Source organism: Centropristis striata, chromosome 22, assembly GCF_030273125.1.
Source record: "Centropristis striata isolate RG_2023a ecotype Rhode Island chromosome 22, C.striata_1.0, whole genome shotgun sequence".
Lineage (NCBI taxonomy): Eukaryota > Metazoa > Chordata > Actinopteri > Perciformes > Serranidae > Centropristis > Centropristis striata.
Window position 1 is genome coordinate 15789756 of NC_081538.1, and position 19222 is coordinate 15808977.

Here is a 19222-nt window from a genome sequence, read left to right on the forward strand (position 1 = left end):
ATCTTTCAAAGAACTCTATTCACTGTATGTGAATGTGTATGTGTCTGATTATATTCATATCATTTGATAATAGCCAGGCAGTGAGTAACATTTTCTCTAGTTACTTTTTATTAGTTTCTACTTTAATAAATGATTGCACATATTTCTAGAAGGAGGTAATGCATGCAACATGTTTGTAAGTCCCTTAAGTATTTGAAGTCATTTGTGAATGTTTTCTTATTTTTCTCTTATTTTTGTTTTTACACAAAGCAATAACAGGAAAATAAAAAAATCCTACATGGGATTCATGAAACTTGCATCCAACAGCCAAGTCTGTTTTTACTCACAAAAGAATGTTGATGAATCGTGTTTAAGCTTAAATTAGATCTGTTTGCAGGCAATTTGCAATTAGCTTAAGAAATGCACCAATAAACCTATTAAAGAGCAGCAAGTTTGACAACAGTGTGAAAACCAGAAAACCAACAAGTCACTGACACTGAAAGACCAGTTACTACAAAAAAAAAGTTGTAAAGATAGAAAAGGAAAGGAAAAACCATCTAGCACAGGAGTCTGCAACCACCGTTGGCCAAAAAATCGTAACATCGTAATGCAGCTGCAAACCTTGTTGTGAGCCTTACAATGAAGATGAAACAGCCTACTGAGTCTAAATTACCTTACCAAGAAAACTAACAGGTCATAATGAGCATTTATTTGTATGATTTTATCTAACATGGTCTGAAATAGCCACGGATTCGCTTAACTCAAAATCCGTGGAATAGCCACGGAATCACTCAAATTTCCGTGAAATTGACACGGATTTCACTACAATGCAAGTTAATGACAGTCATATCCCGTGGTTATTTGGGGTCAAATTTCAAATAAAGCATCATGATTTTTTAGCATAAAAATTACATCATCAATACATGTAGAAATAAGTGTCTTATCACTTATCTACATGTAACACATTTGGTTAAAAGTCAGTTAAAAAATCATTAAAAAACTTTAAAGCAGTTTTTATCAAATTTACCTTTTGCGGAGTTACTGCAGTTAGACTTTGTAGGGCAGTATTGTGCGTATCAGTTTACAAGTAGTCCAGGGCTTTCTTTAATTTAGATGCTACCTAAGAACAAATGGGAGTATGAACATATTGATGAATGCTACAGAAGTTCTTAAATTGCTCGTATGCATAGTTTAAGATCAAATAATCCCTACAAGAGCAGCTTTGATGACACTACATTTACCCATCTATCTTTCATAAATGTTAACAAATGTAAATGTGTGGCGCCTGGAATGCCCTGCTTAGCATGCTGCCCCCGCGACCCGGCCCTGGATAAGCGGACGAGAATGGATGGATTTAATACAATATCTTTTGCTGCAAAAATAATGTCAGAAAGTGGCTGAAAACAACAGAGGGAGAGGGTGGCTCCAAGCTTAGATCTTAAGTCTGGATCTCTGCAGAACAGCACAAACAAACAAATCCTCTGCTGCCAGGTTTATTCTCATATATGCGTCAATAATAGTCATATAAAATTGGTACACATATAGTCATGGGACTGAATATTTACTCCTCACAACCTTGCCAGTGACTACTTTATTGCCTGGTATCAACCCATTTAACATGTGTGCTTGTATCCGTGTGTGTGTTTAGCAGGGACCAAGTTGGAGGTACAGTAATTGGACAAATTTATCTTATTACCTAACCCCAGTTTCCCTCCGCTGAGTCAATAAACCAAAAGGCTGCAAAGTGCCAGAACAACCAACTTGATTTAGTACACTCAGCTCTTTATTAGGGCTGGACTGCTCTGTAGGAGCCCAGGTCAGACCATCACGAAGGGCCCAGCAATCTCCCAACGACGCCAAGACAACCAGCAGGTCTTCTCCTGCTTGTTAGAACATGATTTTTCCACCCAGCGGGGGAACAAACAGCTTCTGGATGTGAATGATCACCACTAAAGCACAAATACTCTGAAGTCCAACTGAAATAAGAAACAGTTGTCCAGATGGAAGTGTTGCCAATCACGTTGATATTTGTGTTTGTTATAAAGAAGAATGAGGGTTGTTCAAAATACTAGTGGTTATATAATAAAACTAACAAGTTGTAAAGGGCAATGTTGGTCTATTGGTTGGTAAATTGTACTTTCTTTAGAGCGTATTGTTAGCATGCTAACATGCTAAGATTAGATGGTGAATATAGTAAACAAATATGCTAAATCTTCGCATCTTAGCATTTAGTTCAAAGCACCTCTGTGACTAAGTGCAGCCCTTACAGAGCAGCTAGCATAGCTCCTAGTCTTGTTTTACCACATTACCACCACTGTTTTTTATCACTCTACAGGTTGTGTCTTCAAAAGTATTTTCATGAGCCCACAGACGTCTCCTCTCTAACAGGAATGATAAAATGTTGAAACCAATGTGTAAATCAATACTTCTGGAAACTGTGATGCTACATTTTGCTCTTCTTAACTGGACATATATGTCAAGATTATGATCTGTGTTAATTTAAACGTTGGTTTAACACCGGTAATAAAAAAAAGTAATCTGAAGATGTACCCCGCTGCTTAATAACCGGGTAAAACTTGACCGTTTGGGTTTTTCCCTAACTTAGTAGCATCGAGAATGCGACAGTATGTAACACAGATAGCGCTATATCACAGACTGTAAGAAAAAAAACAAAGGTAGACACTGCAAGCATACCCATTGCTATGTGGCTATATTTGTGGCATAAATGTTTTTTGCAACCAGTGCATGCGCAGAACGGATCAGTAGCCGGAATAATGCTTTGTCATCAGCCAACATTAGTGCTAGCTAGCTAGCTTGTCAGTAAGGAGCGTAAATCATTATTTAAAATGATCAGCCAACTCCTTTGTGTTTTAGTACAACCGAACACTAAACAAGATTTTAAAGCAACAAAAATGTTTAAGCAATTGAGACCATAAACTCATTCTGAGAATGTTTTATTCAGTAATAAATCAAGTGAGAAGTAGTGTTATCTTCCTGTTGACTTGCATACAATCTGACTTCTTTTTGGAAGCCAGTGGAGTCGCCCCCTGCTGGCCATTAAATAGAATACAGGCTTTAAGCACTTGCACATTGGCCTCACTTTTCAGGCCTGGAGGTATACATATATGAGTCTTTGAGCTAGCTTTATACCTGCATAGTGCAATGCAATATATTGCACTCCCAACTGGTTATCTGCTTCTGTATGTTTCTAAAAATGATCAGCAGTGATTTTGAGCGATCCTGCTGTGAAACTAGGTGGGGAACATGTTCTTGCAAGTTTTCAAATTTAATAATGATCACCGTGGTGCTATTTTTACAGTTGTGCCTGAAGCCTGAACACTAACCTTATCAAGCTTTTCTAGTATTATAGATGAAGAACATGTGGTTAGCAGCCAGAGAGCGGGGAGTCACAGTAGAAACTGGAGGAAAGGAGAAATGCCAGCTACGGTAAAGGATCAGAGCAGGGAACAACTCCTCAACATGAGTGACAGTTTGGAGGTGTACCACCTTTATTAGCTGAGGAGGAGATGTGAAGGGCTAACAGTACACTTCCAAGTTGAAGAAAAGAAGTTGTCGGTTGAAGCCTGTGTCTAAACTTCCTGAGCGAGCTTTAAATGTTAGACACCGTCAGCCTGACTGCCATGTTTTACAATCGCACTCCTTTCAGCTGCAGGTTATGAACTCTGCAGTCGTTATACTTTTCAGTACAGTACTTGAGCTGACCTCCTCAGGCATTTTAATGGCCTCCTTCGACATGGAAGAGATCCCAAAGCATGTTTTCCAACAGCTGATTGCTACGCAGAAGCAATCTGTCTTGATTTGCAGCCGGCAGGAAACATATGGTCCGTGTTATTGTGTTAGCTACTGGAGAAAACATACATGGCCCCAGCTGAGGCCGAGCTATCCCAGCTTACAGTGGAATGCTGAAACCAAATGATAATGACTCAACTGACTTATCTGTGGGAGTGAAGGTATTTAAGCCAGACCAAAAACAACCTCCTACTGTAAAGCTGACTACGCAAACAAACTGAATACGAGGAGAAATTATGGCGAGTGTAAAAATACTGACGGGACGGTGGAGGAAAACATTAGAAAGCAGAAGTCATGCTGAGACGCGTAGTGGCAACATACACAGCAAAATCGGGAGTGTAAATTCAACTCACAGAGTGTTAAATTTAATACTTTTTCTGAGTTTATATAGTTCTCACGGATTCTGAGTTAAAATTACACTTTGAAAAGTGTTAATATTTTAACCTTTTAATGGTGTTTTATGACACCACATAAGTGCATTTTTAACTCGAAATTGTGTTATTCCTTTTCCTTTTTGTTAATTTTTAACATACATCTTGTTATTTTATGACACAAAGTGTAATTTCAACACTAAAATCGTGTTATTCCCTTACACTGTGAGTGTTAATTTTTAACATACATTGTGTTACTTTGACACACAAAGTGTATTTTTAACCCCAAAGTCATGTTATTTCCTTTCACTAATGTGATAATTAACATTCATTGTTTTGTTTTACGATACATTAAAAGTGCGTTCTCTCTTTAACCTATAACATACAAGTCAAAAAATCTGAAAACCAGCTCCAACTGAAGTGAATAATTCAGGTGTCAGGTGTTAACATGTAACTCGCTTGATTGACAACTCTGGCAGAGCTTTTTGATCACTAAAAGTGTTATAACAACTCCAAAATCATCACCCACCAACTCAAAATTATTAACTCTGAAAAAACAACACTAGAGATGTTGCTGTGTAAATGAGGCAGAAAAAGGTAAAACGCACTATGAAAACTGCAGATACCCAGCAGCCAAGTTTAAGCCTTTTTAAATGCTGCCTGAAAATCATTTTAGTCACCAAAATAAAGTACAAATCAGCCTGTTTACACAACTTTCTTGTAGTTTTTGGAGCATTGAACGACGGAATAAGAAAGAGGGACTCTTAATTATGACAGACACAAACTTTAAAATATTCAAATATTGAGCTGTTTACCTGACTTGCCCACCCCTGCTCTGCCGAAGACGGCCAGCTTCACCTCCGGGCTTTTGGCCATGACAGCAAATGTGGCAGGCAAAGATCAGCAAACCAATCAGTGAGCTCCAAGGTCAGCCATCCATCCTCTCAGCGTCTTGAGGAAACCTGCACTGCAAAAAAAGAAAAGTTGGGTGAACTCAAAATTTCAAGGCAACAAACTTTGTTTTTGAGTTTGCTCAACTCTGAATTCAGATTTTTGAACTTATAATTTTACATTGTAATAACTTTTAATCCTTACTTCTGCTAACTTCTGCAATGTGTTGAATTGGCACGATTGTAACGCCACTATGAAATGTCAGCTAATGTTGCGACCACAATTTTGAGCTAGCATTGATACGCTAATGGCTACTCTTGTAGCTGTATCAAGCAGCGCCGCTTGCATCAGTTAGCCGCTAGCATCAGTTAGCCGCTAGCTTTCGCTAATGACAGAATTTCACCGCTTTCCCGCATTTCACAACAAAGAAATAAGAGTTGGCAGAACTATTGTACCTTGTTGTGAACCCCAACTTAAGGGTCATTCCATGAAAACTGTTACGTTTGGGTCCATAACATTCGAAGAGGAATAGGAGGCATAATAAAACCGTCAGTAATACTGTCTGAAGCCATTGATTCAAGTTTAGTTGCTAGCATGAGGTAAAATAAAATAAAATAATAAATATACATTTTGCACATGTATAAGTTTTTGTGTTAAACTGCAATCATTTTCTCATGTCCGCTCTGACCATTTTTGTCATTCATGTAATGTAAAACTTAAAAATATCAAATAAATCTCAAACATTTATTGTTGTTATGGTTAGAAATACTTTCCTCTTAATAGGAAATGTGTTAATTATATTAAAATTTCATATTTTTTTATTAAAATAGCATGATTTTTCTGTGTCCATCAATTTCATATTCCACCCCGTCACACCAATGTAATTTTGCGCCAAAATGCAATACACTTCCTGGAAGTGACATCACTAACAAGAAGTGACATCACTCAAGAGTTTGAAGAAGATAAGTCCAAACAATGGTGAGTTCTGATTTTTCTTTAAGAACATTTTTGGTACATTTTTCCTTCAAAATCCTTTCTGTTAAGCATAGCATATCCACCCCGTCACACACAAAAAATGGGGAAAACAATTTGTTAATCAAATTTTGCAATTATATTTGTATTAATCATTCATTTTTCATTGTAAATTCATGCTAACTGCAGTGTTAGCTTTTAGCATATCCAGAAATCCACCTATATTGCTTTAGATTTTCCACCCCGTCACATTCCACCCCGTCACACTAAAGCCTGTGACGGGGTGGAATCATTGTGACGGGGTGGAATCATTGTGATGGGTGGCACTGTTCTTCATATTGAATTAGTATAAAATATATAAATCTCTATCACTTTCACACTTCCCTCCCCCATCATCAAATTGAACAGTTTGTTCTGTGTTATCAGGATGATATTGGAGGATGAAGATGAGTCCATTAAGTGCAGCAGAAAGACAGAGGCGTTGTCGAGCACGCTGTAATGCTGATCCTGAAAGGAGGCAAAAGTATTTAGAAAGTGAGCGACAGAGATGGAGGAGGGATATAGAGAAAGGCACAAAGACAAGGATACAAGATTTAAGTGAGAGAGCCAAGCGTCAGCAACAGAAAAAGTGGAGGGAGCATAAAAGGAGAAGGAAAGAGAGAACACAGGCCTTGAAAAACTTCACCTGATCCACACCTCTGATCCACAGAGACAGCAGCAGTCAAGGTCAGAGTAGTAGAACTCACAGACACATTTGTCACTGATGGTTGAAGGATTTATGGGGATATATGGACAGAAATGGAATGTAATCTTTAGCTAGTTATTTAGTAAGTATAATTACTAGAAACTAATAATGGCTGTGGCTTTTAGGTTTTAGGTTAGGGTGAAACCTTCATAGGGTTAGGTTCCTCCATGGAGGCTGCCAAGTTACTACAGTGGCTGTTTCCTATATGCTTGAAAATGGAGGGCTGAAGGGAGGAATATCTAGTGTCATTCCACCCCGTTACAGTGTTCCACTCCGTCACACTATATTCCACCCCGTCACATTGTGATTTTTTTATTTTTTTAAAGACCAAGGGTAATTTAGTGATCAAAGCAATTATACACATAGTTTATATTTGCAATAATGTACAGAATATGTAAGTTTCATTGTAGATTTTGAAGTCAGACTGTAAATTTTAGCAAAGAAAGTATGATCACTTGCATATCAAATTTATCAATTAATGCTGTACATAGAATAAAAACATTTAAAAAACCCACTTTAAACTAACTATTGGTATTTTTGAGCAAAAAGACACTTTCTGAAGTGAATAACATTTTGTTTGTCTTACTTTTATCTAAAATTACTGTTGAATTTGTTAACCTTTGTCCTGTGACGGGGTGGAAAAAGAAACTCTGATCTCTGGATATAATGTGCTAAAATACTTTCAGAAAATGGTGTCTGAGCTTGAAAAATATGTTTTATTGCAAGTGTTACATGTTCTAAAGGCTATGAAACTAAAAAAAAAAAAAAGGTTATGATCAAAAATCTCAAAATTCAAAGGTCCAATCTTTACACTTTCCATGGAATGACCCTTAAAGATATGAGTAACAACAACTCACAAACTTCTTTTTGAGCATACAATTGGCTTCCTTTGTTGTGCTAACTTACATTATTGCCCTAAATGTCAATAATTTGTATTTCCAAGTTTTACCAACTTAAATCACTGTTTTAGGCAAAAAATACAAGCTGGCTTCTTTTGCAGTGTGAAGGACAAGATTATATTAGAATACAGCTGTGTTTTTAACCCTTTGATGCACAACATATAACCACCTTCTAATACACAACATCGGTCAAAAATGACCCGCAATCAGGGACGCCCCTGCCTACACGCAGAACACGCACAGTGCGTAGGGACCCGCAATCCAATAGGGGCCCCGTTTTGCACAAATGATGCGCATATACACAGCCGTGGGACGCGCTACTAGATCAGCTGTCAGCGCGAGGCAGGAGAAGAGAGAGAAGAGACCTAGCACTAGTAAAAATGTAAAACTTTGTGGCATAAGCAAGCACTAAAGGTCCATGCTCAGCACAGCTGCTGTTGCTACTCCAAAGATAGGAGGAGAGATGCTAGCCTCCAATACATTTAGCCTAGATGTGGACTGTGGTCTGAAAATGAAAGTAATTTTCCAGCGGCCCTTAACATTTATTCAATTTCTTGTTAACACCTTTGTCAGTATATGCATGCACCACTGTTGAAAGGCAGTGGTAAATTTATCAGTTGTTGATCGTATTTCGGCTAAAATGTATAATCTATTTTATCACCACACTAGCTAACACCACACAGGGATTTGGCTAATGTTATTTTAATGGATGTAAAATGTTGCCACCTGTTGACTATCTTTGACTGTTGACTATGACAGGCAGCTTTGGAGGAGATATTAGAGATAAATATTGAGAGAAATGAATGTATTTGAAACTTTTGTTGACAGAAGGAACTAAATTTGAATGTAGCTACATTTTGAAATATCAGTCTGTTTGGTACTGAATTAGTATGTTTTATTAGGATTGTAGTTGTAGCCTATATAATAATAATGATGATGATAATAATGACAATAATAGTAATAATAGATAGCAATAGCAATAGTTTTTTTTTTTTTTAATTAATATTAGTATAGAAGTAGTAATACTGCCAGTATTAGTGGTTGTAGTTTGCATTATAATGGATTATAGTGGATACTACTAATATAGTATACATATTAATATTATATTTGTTTTTTCGCTTAGGGCCCCCTTTCATACTTTATGAAGAAAAATAATTCTTGTATTGTTACATCAAGTTTACACACATGGGTCAAAAATGACCTTGTGCATTAGAAGCGTAGTGATACAAAAAGTGGTACACTAAATTAACAATTTGAGTATATGTGTAACTATGTTTGTCTTATTTTTAAGGTTTAACTTTGAAAGAGTTGTTAGAACCACCAGATTACATTGGAAAATCACATATTTTAACATTTGAGACTTATTAGAGCCATATAATATAGCCAATAATTTCCATTGGAAAAACACCAATTTAACAAAATAGGATAGTTAATATTTGTGTCTTCTTTGTCAGTTTTTAAATTGGTGACCCTTTGATGCACAACATATAAACACCTTCTAATGCACAACATGGGTCAAAAATTACCTTGTGCATTAAGTAGTGATAAAAAAGGGGGGATTATTCAAAAAGTAAGAAATGAAAACAAAAAATTAGGATGTATGATGATCAAAAACAAGTTATTTGAGGAAAACCTGCAATACTGAATGATGAAATTCATTTATTGCAAAGATACAGAATATAAAAACTTAGTCAGGTCACTTTAGACCCATGTTGTGCATCAAAGTGTTAATGCTAAACCACATTTCAATGTGGATAACTTGATAGTTTAACTAGCATATGAGTTTGAATGCTGTATTTTTTTTTGACGGTATCTCTGCTTTTAGCTCCCAATGCCATTTATGAGTCATACAGTGATTTCAGCTTAAATATAGCAAAATATAGCTATGAATGACTAGAGTGAAAAAGACTCATAGTCGGGTATATCGATCCTGTCTTCTAGGGCTGGGCGATATATATCGACATAAAAAATATATCGATATGGAATTAGACCATATCGCATATATCGATATAGTTTAAAAGATATATTTATTTATATATAAATGCTGCCCTTACTGAGGTTTGTCATAATTAGTTCTTTTGTAATGTTTATTATTCTTTTCTCATATAAATATATGCATTTCAGAAAAAGATTTTATTTTATTTCATATACTTTCTTTATTTAAGATATGTTTTTTATTTATGTGCACTTTATGGCGCTTTGATTTAAAAAAAAATAAAGGTTCTCCTGTTATTATACAATATTTATGTTCACTTAAACAAGATAAAAATTAAATAAAACTACTTGTGACATGTCATATTTGGCTTTGACTTTGACTGAACATTTGCTCTCATCTTTGCAATAAAAATATTGTATTGTGTATCGATATTCAGCCTAAATATATTGGGATATGACTTTTGGTCCATGTCGCCCAGTCTTCTAAAAATTACCTTTATGTAGTAGAATTGTATATATTATTGTATTTTTCCAAATTTTTCTTGCTGGAAACATAATTGTTGCATTGAATATGTAGAACTCAAAGTGTATTTTATGGAAAAGTGATGGAACATTGACAAGTTTGATTCTCAATGCAGGAGACATTGTTACTTAAGGAGACAATAGTATCTGTGAAGTTACAGTAAAAATAATTTAATTCCATATTGATTAATATTGACATAAAATGAACTGCTATTTAAAAATAATAATTTTAAGCAAAACCATGAAAAGACAAAGAGAAACACAAGTACTACAAAGACACAAAAACAACTATAAAGAACTGTAAAGCAGCTGCAATGAGACAAATTTACAACATTAAAGTGCCAAGTGCCAAATCTACAAGAAAAAAATGTGCAGATTTAAGAGATTTAAAGTGGCAAATCTACTCGAAAAATGTTGCAGATTTACGAGACAAAAGTGGGGGAAAAAAACAACTAGATGTGACACCTTAATCTCGTAAACTTTTTTCTCAAAATATTACCCCCCTCCCCTGGGTCCGTATGTTTTTTTATACATTCTGGCAGTATGTTATATCCTCCAATATTCTCTAGGGTTGAAATTTGGAATTTGCAAGTATTTCAATGAGTGCCCTGTTAAGGGTTAAATAACTACAGAGATGCAAAATTACTACAAAGAGGAGCAAAATAATCACAGACAAAAGAAGAAGAAACTATAATTATAAAGTCTGCGTCTTGCTCCACTCTACGGAATACAGTGAGGCTTTTTGCATCAGTGCCCAGGGTCTCATTGTCTTAGAATCTGCCCATGAAAAATGTGTTCATATAAAGTTTTTGTTTCCTTTTGGTGCCTGATTTAATGCATACATAAAAAAACACACAAAAAAAAGAAAAATTATGCCAGAAAATCGTATTATAATGTTTCCAGCCCTAAAGTAACATAACTTGTAGTACAGCATGTTTTCCTTTTCGGTTTTTTTCTGTTTGTGACCAAAGGGATTCATAAATTATTGTTTGGGTGTTTTTTTAATGTGTACAGTAATGTTAAACAGATGAACCTTCCTTTGTAGAAAAGATCCCAGTCTGATATGTGAAAACCACAGAAAAAAATATCCACTTATTTGTTTTGAGTAAGCAGTACAGAGACAGTGGTGTCAGTCTGATGTGGGGAGTTGTTGACCTCTTATCTGTGATTTTTTTTTCATACAGGTGTGCAAGAGATATGACAGGAAGATAAAGCAGAAAATGAAGAGAGCAGGGAGTGTAAAACAACGCTGGCAAAGAGCTGAAAAAGAAAAACACAACTGCAGCCCGTTAAAACAACCAAGCACAGGTCTGTTTTATGAGAAAACAACCCAGTGTGAAGTTATCTCACAAGGTAATTGATTTTAAACGTTTGCCTTAAAATTCTCTGTTTTTCTTCTGGCCGCTCTGCCAACTTTTAACCAAAAACAAGCAGACAACAACTCGAATCTAAATTAAATCTTTATTGTAACGGCTCCAGAGGAATCCTGGGATGCACTGGTTCAAGAATGGTGCATGTCCAATTAGCAGCAATGCTGACTGAGATGATATCATTTTTTTCAGTGGTAGCTGCAGCCTCATAGGGAAGTGTAGTTGAATATAGAGTAGGGGTGATCAACCTGTGGCTCCAGAGCCTCATGTGGCTCTTTAGGCCGCCTGCAGGGGCTCCCCGTGGTTAAAAAATGATACATATTTTTACATTAAAATTTTCATTTATGCCCAAAAATAATCCAAATAATCGTCATGGGCAGTTAGAGGTTCTGAATGTCGGTTTGATTAATTTTTGATTAATTGCCCAGCCCTAAAAGATAGATGACAGAAAAATGGAAATTAAGTTTCTGTTTGTTTAATCTACGCAAGAACAGAAATGTATTTATTTTACGGGGAGTTCTGTGCTGACTAGTGTGTTAGCGGTTGTATCGTCAGCCGCAGTAGTTGACCAACTCACCCTGCTGGTCTCCTCTACGTCACCAAGCTTCTACCATTAAACATTTTGCAAAAGGTCATATGGAAGCCGTAAACGGCCATGATTTTTCTCATGGTAAGGTAATTATTCTTATTATTTATGTCATTGTCTCGACATACCACAATGACATAATGATGATAATGGGGTCATTTTCTTGCAATAGCAAATTGTGTTTTCTCAAGATAATGCCATAATTGTTTCAAGAGCATAAGAAAACACTGTTTCGGTAAATTAGATGTAATACGACAAGAATTTGAATGGAAAAAAAGCTACTATATCTCATTATATTGGGAAAATTCCTGTTTTCTCAGGAAAATCACTGTTGTTATTTCAATATTTTGACTTAAATAACTTGACAGTAGAGAAGAGGAACAGTTTCCAATTGTGACAATTAGCATGGCATGGTTTACTGCCGACTTATTCAGTTATTCAGCACACCCTGCCACATCGGGCCCAGAGGCAACCTCTGTGTGGCCCAGCAGAATCAGATATTTTATTATTTATATTATTTATGATTTTCGGTGTGTCCTCTGAAATTGATTCGCAGCATACTGAGAAAATGAATCAGACTATTGCTGCAGAACCGGCTGGTCTGGTCTGAACAACTCAATTGATAAGGGCCGAAAGGAAACGTTTCTGGGGTTTCTGGGTGCCTCCATCTCCTGTCAGCAACTGCCCATCCACTATATTTATTAGAGAAAGCCTAGTACATATGCTGTTTGTGGCTGTGTTTTTTTGTGATTCAACTTTTATTGAGTTTTTAAATTTTTTACAAGACCAAACTAAAAACCCGTTTAAAAAAAAGAAAGAAAAAAAGGCAAAATTAAGATACACTATGGTATTAGAACACTGACATAAATCGCGCACTTGTAATGAGACCTGCGCACGTGCAAATCAAACATCCGCACGTGCATATTGTTTTTTCGAGCGCTTTCAAATCACTCGCAAGCTATTTTGTATCCTGCATCTCTGCTCCCTTCGAGCAACATTGTAGCTTGCGAGGAGAAAAATATTTGCACGCGCGGGGGTCCGCTCTCCTCTGCTTGCGAGCGACACTTTTTAAAAAATATATTTTTCCTGCATGAATGCTCAAGCATGTATTGAAGGGTTTTTTTTCGATAATTTAATAAACTACGTTTATAATTTTCAGGGACAAATAATTACATCTAGAATATGAACAAAAAAGTTTTATCAAAATAAAGAATTTACAGTTTTTGTGTGCAACAGGATCCATGTTACAAAAATCAGAGCGTTTTATCAGATTAATGTCAACGATGGAGGAAACAAAAGACAGTGCTCAGACAAGCATATTGAAGTACATTGCTCTGTGTGACATTTTGCAAACTTTCAAGTCAAGGCAATATATAGCACCAAATCACAATCCATGTTATTCAGGCATTCAGTGCTGTGAGATTTGTCCCGTTTGTCCTCGTGGAGCTGCCTTACCTTGCTGTCTAATCAGCAAAGTCGCTCAACCAACCATACAATGGTGATTGACATGCCCGCCCAGGGCATGTCAATCACCAGACACTCGCGCACGAGCTGAGGAAAGTTTTGCAGACGATGGGCGCACGCGCAGGTGAAAGTGTTACTTGCGAGCAGAGTAGAGCGGACCCCCATGCGCGCAAAGCGTATTTTTCTCCTCTCAGGCTACAATATTGCTCTAGGGAGCAGAGATGCAGGATACAAAATAGCTCATGAGTGATTTGAAAGCGCTCGAAAAAACTATATGTGCGCGCGCGGGTCTCATTACGAGTGCGCGATTTATGTCAGTGTTCTAATCCCATAATACACATCGTATGACAACAAAAACATAAAAGTAAAAACAATAAAATAAAAAATAGGTACATAAGAAGTCCAAGACAGGTAAAATGAATCCATGCTCAATATATTAAACCGTCTTAATAGGAGACAACCACCACACTTTTGCATGTCTATTCATTATCACATGTGAAATTCACTGTCTACAGGTAGTCTTCCAGTAAACAGATCCCTGTAATCCCGACTCCACCTTCATTTCCATACTAGTACCCCAAGAACAGCCCATAATGATCAGTGCATGCAGATACATTTTTAATGTAAAGAATATAGCCTTAAAAACATTCCCCATTTCTCATTATATTTATCAATATCATTTGTTATACTATAGGATATCCTTTCAATAGCAGCTACTTTGCCTAACTCTGTAAGCCAATCTTGAAATACCGGGCTCTCTGCATCTTTCCACTTTCTCATTATCATCTGTTTACCAATCATTATACTTGTCTGAATCCAATTGGTTAAGGGTTTTACAATATGGCCCATGGGTTTAGGGTTACCTAATATGTAAAGACTGGGGCAGAACTCAAAATCCACTCTTATGACCTCTGTGATAATCTCATCAATCTTTGGGCATGATCATCGTGCATGTGTTAGGGAACCCATCTCCCCTACACACCTCCAACAGTCCGGTGTATCTTTCATCCCTAGCCTGAATAACCTATTTGGGTACCAGTAGAATCAATGAAGGATTTTAAGTTGAATTAACCTTATTTTGATATCCCTGGAGACTTCCAACAATTGTATCCCAATCATTTTCTGTAAATGTTATGTTAAGATCTAGCCTGGGTATACCCATACTGCCTTGCACACTCGATTTCATTTCAAACCTGCAAACAGTCTGGAAACTTTGGCCGTTTCTTAGCCCTGTTTTAGGGATCCAATCACAGAACGGGGAGGGACGGCAAGACGATGACGCATACTACTCGACAGATGGAAGCTTGTAGTTTTGTAGTTTTCTTACAGATCCAACATGGCTGCAGCAGATGCGAAACTCTCTTTGGATCTAGCTGTAGACAGTGTTCTAGATAGTTTAAAGCCAAAGTTTATTTTAAAAGAACAACGTCTGACTTTAAACTCCTGTTTCACCATGAAAAAGGATGTTTTAGCCTTGCTTCCGACAGGATTTGGCCAAATTAATTGCTGGTTTCCAGACTAATCTAATTTGTGATTAGTCTGGTGTTAGCCAGGCTAGATTCCAACAATTGTATCCCAATCCTTTTCTGTAAATGTTATGTTCAGATCCCTTTCCCATAAGGTTTTCAGAGCTGTGTTGGGACTGTGTTTTTTTAAAATTACTTGCCTATTTCACATATTCGTCAGAGCAGCAGATAGACGATGAAAAGGTCTTTCCCATCTGCATTTTGTGGTTTTTAAATCTGGCCCAAATTGAATTAGAAACTGAATAGCCTACAGTGTCACTTAAATCTAACGGTATAACACTGAGCACCTGCTACAATCTGCAGCCATCAGAATGTCAGGTCAGGTAATACATGTAATGCAGCGAGGAGCAGATGAACAAACAATGTTGTTCTGTCATTATGGGTTGAAAACATAGTGCTAATGTTTCAGCTGAAGCTGAATAGTGATATACTTCTATGGGTTGAGAAATGTCTGTGGGTTTAGAGTTAAAAGCCAAGCTGGATGGAATGAAAGTGGTATGGCAGTCAAGGTGAATGCTGTTTACCTAACATTCTGGAGACATTACATTTTATCGCTAATGCATTTTTGCAAGATGCAGATTGTTTCTGCTATAAAGTAAGAATCCAGATTTTTATTGGCTCAAACTGTCATCATTCTCAGTATTTGTTTTTTCTATCATAAAACACATCAACATCTGCCCACTGAAAAAAATTGGAGTGACATTTACTTAAAAAAAGCTCGGCAAGTTTTTCCACACAGAAAGTGTTTAATGTGTGTAATCTTTACTAAGGCTGTTTCTAAGCAATATTTATTTAATAGAACCACTTATTTTTTTTATGAAAATGCACAAGTAAATTTCGGATTCACTGATGTCCCTCAATTACATTTTACTTGGAAATATCAACTAATTAAGAAAATGAACTGGTTTAGTGAATATTACTTGGATCAAATGATTAAATTTACATACAAAACTGAGGACACATAATAACTAGGGCCGGGACTTTAACGCGTTAATTAAGATTAATTAATTACACAAAAATGAACGCGTTAAAAAATTTTTACTTTTTACTTATTTTTGCACCACGGAACTTTTCTCACTGGATGAGTTTCAGGCGGACCGATTATACTGGAGCACCAACTAGCGTTCATGAGTTCAGACAACAACAAACCACAGTGAACATGAAGGAAGAAGCTGATGAGACGCTTTGGTTGGCCCCGTGGATGATGGGACATTTTGTTACAAAAAACCAATGGATGGAAGCGTCGATAAGAGCATGGTTGTGTTGCCATGCAACAAGGAATTCACATATCACCGCAGCACATCGAGCCTCAAGTATCACCTCAATGCAAAACATATAGCAGCTAGCGGCTAGTGTGGTAGCTAGCGTGGATTGTGTTTTACTTAAAAAAACAAAGTATTATAGTTTACAGAAGGTCTACCTACCTATAGGCTACCTGAATTTCTGAAATGTACTATATTTCTAAATATGCTATTGCTACACTTAATGGCAAAAATTGCACTGGTCTGTTGGACTTGAACAAAAATAAACAATATTTTTGTTGCTTAAGCTTATGTATTCAGTCATTATTCAATGGTATACTAAAAATCCATGTGAAAAAAATTACTTCTCACTGTTCTCAGGTCAAATATTTATATGCAATTAAAATGCGATTAATTACGATTAATCAATTACAAAGCCTCTAATTAATTAGATTTTTTTTTTTAATCGAGTCCCGGCCCTAATAATAACAAACAATAACTAAGTAATGCACTACATGAAAAATTGCTATTTTAAAGTAAAAGCACTGAATTCATATTCTTTGTAGAATTTATAAAGATGATTGAAATCATAATTACAGGGCCAAAAAATCTCTTTTTTTCAGTGTATGTTTCTCTTGTCAAACAAAACCCTCATGTGATCAGGGGGCACATCTGGCCATGCAAAGCTGACTAATTCCAAAAATGTTATATATAAATGTCATAATAAAACACTCAGTTTATGATCAAAGGTGACAGAAAACTGGCTTTCAAACACATCTGGCAGTTGCGTAAAACAATATATAGCATGAAGTATCAGCTATGTTTGAGAAATGAGCTATCATCAGTGGCTGTCAACAAAATCTCTACACTGCGTTAGTTTCTGTTGGTTGAAATATGGCAAGAAAAATGGGAGAAAACTGAAAACAGACGTTCAGTACACCCGCCTGCTTAAATAAAAGCTGAAAAATGTGTTTGTGTGTGTGTCAGTGCCAGAGACATGTTAGTCGGCTTCACACTGGTTGAAGTTATGAAGTGGCCAACTTCCATTCCTCATCCACTGAAGCACACACACTTGGAGTTTAAGCTAACCTTTTTTCCTTTTATTCCAACGCACACATGCCCATATATGGTGTGACTGTGTGCCGCCTGGTGTGGCTCAAGTGGAGGTCGATAATCCATCTCTGTGTCTCAGCAAGGGCCATCATGGCAGCCGCCAGCGTCTTTAAATATTATTGTTTTTATGATGATTAATGTGGACTCCATGATTCAACCAACCAGACAGCACAGCCAAAACAGTGCGTTATATTGTAGTCATGTTGTAATGGTGATAACAGTGACAGCAGCAACTTTTTGTTCTGTCTTTCCAGTTCATTTTGAGGTGTTTAAAGCATTTATGAGATGGTAATACAGTCTTCCAAGGTAGGTGAATTAACTGTCATCCGTACAGTGTAGGCCACAACTAAAGCTCTGTCAACTGTTATCTTTAGGTTCTCTGTCATCTTGATTATGACTGTCAAAAGGTTTTAAACAATAACTTAGCCAGATATAGAGTAGACTCTTTTCCCAGAGTACTGTCACCATTGTCATCATATCTCATATTTACTTTTCAACAGTAATTTGGAACTGTTTTGCAAGACACAGATGAATTAGGTCATCTTGCTGGTAGGGATCTGAAATGAGAAAAAAACTTCTATGTGTCATTCTACAGCGGGGGTGGGCAACTTAAATGCTGGAGTGGGCCACGATTTTTCATCGACACTACCACAGGGCCACATATAGGACCGTGCACTTAACCAGATATGATGAAACTGCAATTTTGAATAAGTTTACAGTGCAGTAACTTAACATATTTCATGCTCAAATGCATGTATAACAGTATAAATAGGTATAAATATTTGAAGCAAATAAAAAATAACCATTTACTGTGATTTCTTTTTTTAGTTGTACTGAGGGCCACTTCAAGTGAGGGTGCGGGCCGTATGCAACCCCCGGGCCTCCAGTTGCCCATCCCTGTTCTACAGCCAGAGACCAGTTGGCTTAGCATTTAGCTTTTTATGTGTGGGTTAAAGGTATAATATGCAAGTTAATGTCGGTAGGTGTTTGTAAACACAATGCATTCAATGTTGGTTAGTTTGTCCGGTAAATTGTTGCTATTTATTTTAAGTTCAATATGTTATTAATTGCCTCAGACATTGTGATTTCCTTTATTTGTTAAAGAAAAATACTGCTGTGTTATTGTTTTTCAATAAAATAAGATTCAAATTCGGAATCGGCAGGTCAGGCTTTTTAAAAATCAGTGATCGGCCAGAAAATTGCAATCGGTGCACCCTTACTATACATTGCTTTTTAAGGACAATCCTGCACTCTAAACAAACGAAATATAACGTGCTAGCCAGGTGCTGGTAGGTATCATCGGATGAGCAAAGCTAAGCTAACCAACTGTTTGAGAGTCATGAGGGAGAAAAAAACATTTCCCTAAATGTTGAAACCATTTTCTGCTGTTCAGATGGGGCCTAACTGTAATAACCAATCACTGCAGCATATTGATGAGAAACAAACCAGACCAACTGAAAACTTGTTACAACAGAAAGACAGAGGGTTTGAGGATGAAATGTGTTCATTCATATTTTGTTTACAGTCTACACAAGGTATTCCCAAAAAGAGCAGCAACAACCCACATACACAGCTTGTACAGATCTTACAAGAGGCTTTGTTCAGCTGTCTCCCTGCCTTGTATCTCACTTTAAAAATCTTGCTTTCTCTCTGCTCTTTTTCACATCTCACACATATTACTGGACGCACACACACAAACCACTGCAGCGTTTCCTGGCTCTCCCACGGAGCAGCAGGGAACCACCAGAGAGAGCCACACACAGCAGTGTCTCCACACCGACACGGCCATTCTTTTTCA

The 19222-nt window shown here is 36.8% G+C and overlaps 1 protein-coding gene across 4 annotated transcripts in view; it reads right to left on the reverse strand.

Moving 5' to 3' along the window:
- rerg (RAS-like, estrogen-regulated, growth inhibitor) overlaps positions 1 to 19222 on the reverse strand; it is an 88263-nt gene that overhangs the window by 63334 nt on the left and 5707 nt on the right. For 2 of the 4 annotated variants that reach the window (XM_059325712.1, XM_059325714.1), the window contains exon 2: positions 4976 to 5122. In XM_059325712.1, the coding sequence (XP_059181695.1) occupies positions 4976 to 5036 (61 nt within the window). In that variant the 5' untranslated portion in view covers positions 5037 to 5122. Of the gene's footprint in view, positions 1 to 4975; positions 5128 to 19222 lie in introns of all 4 variants that reach the window. The other 2 variants (XM_059325711.1, XM_059325713.1) reach the window with 1 other exon arrangement.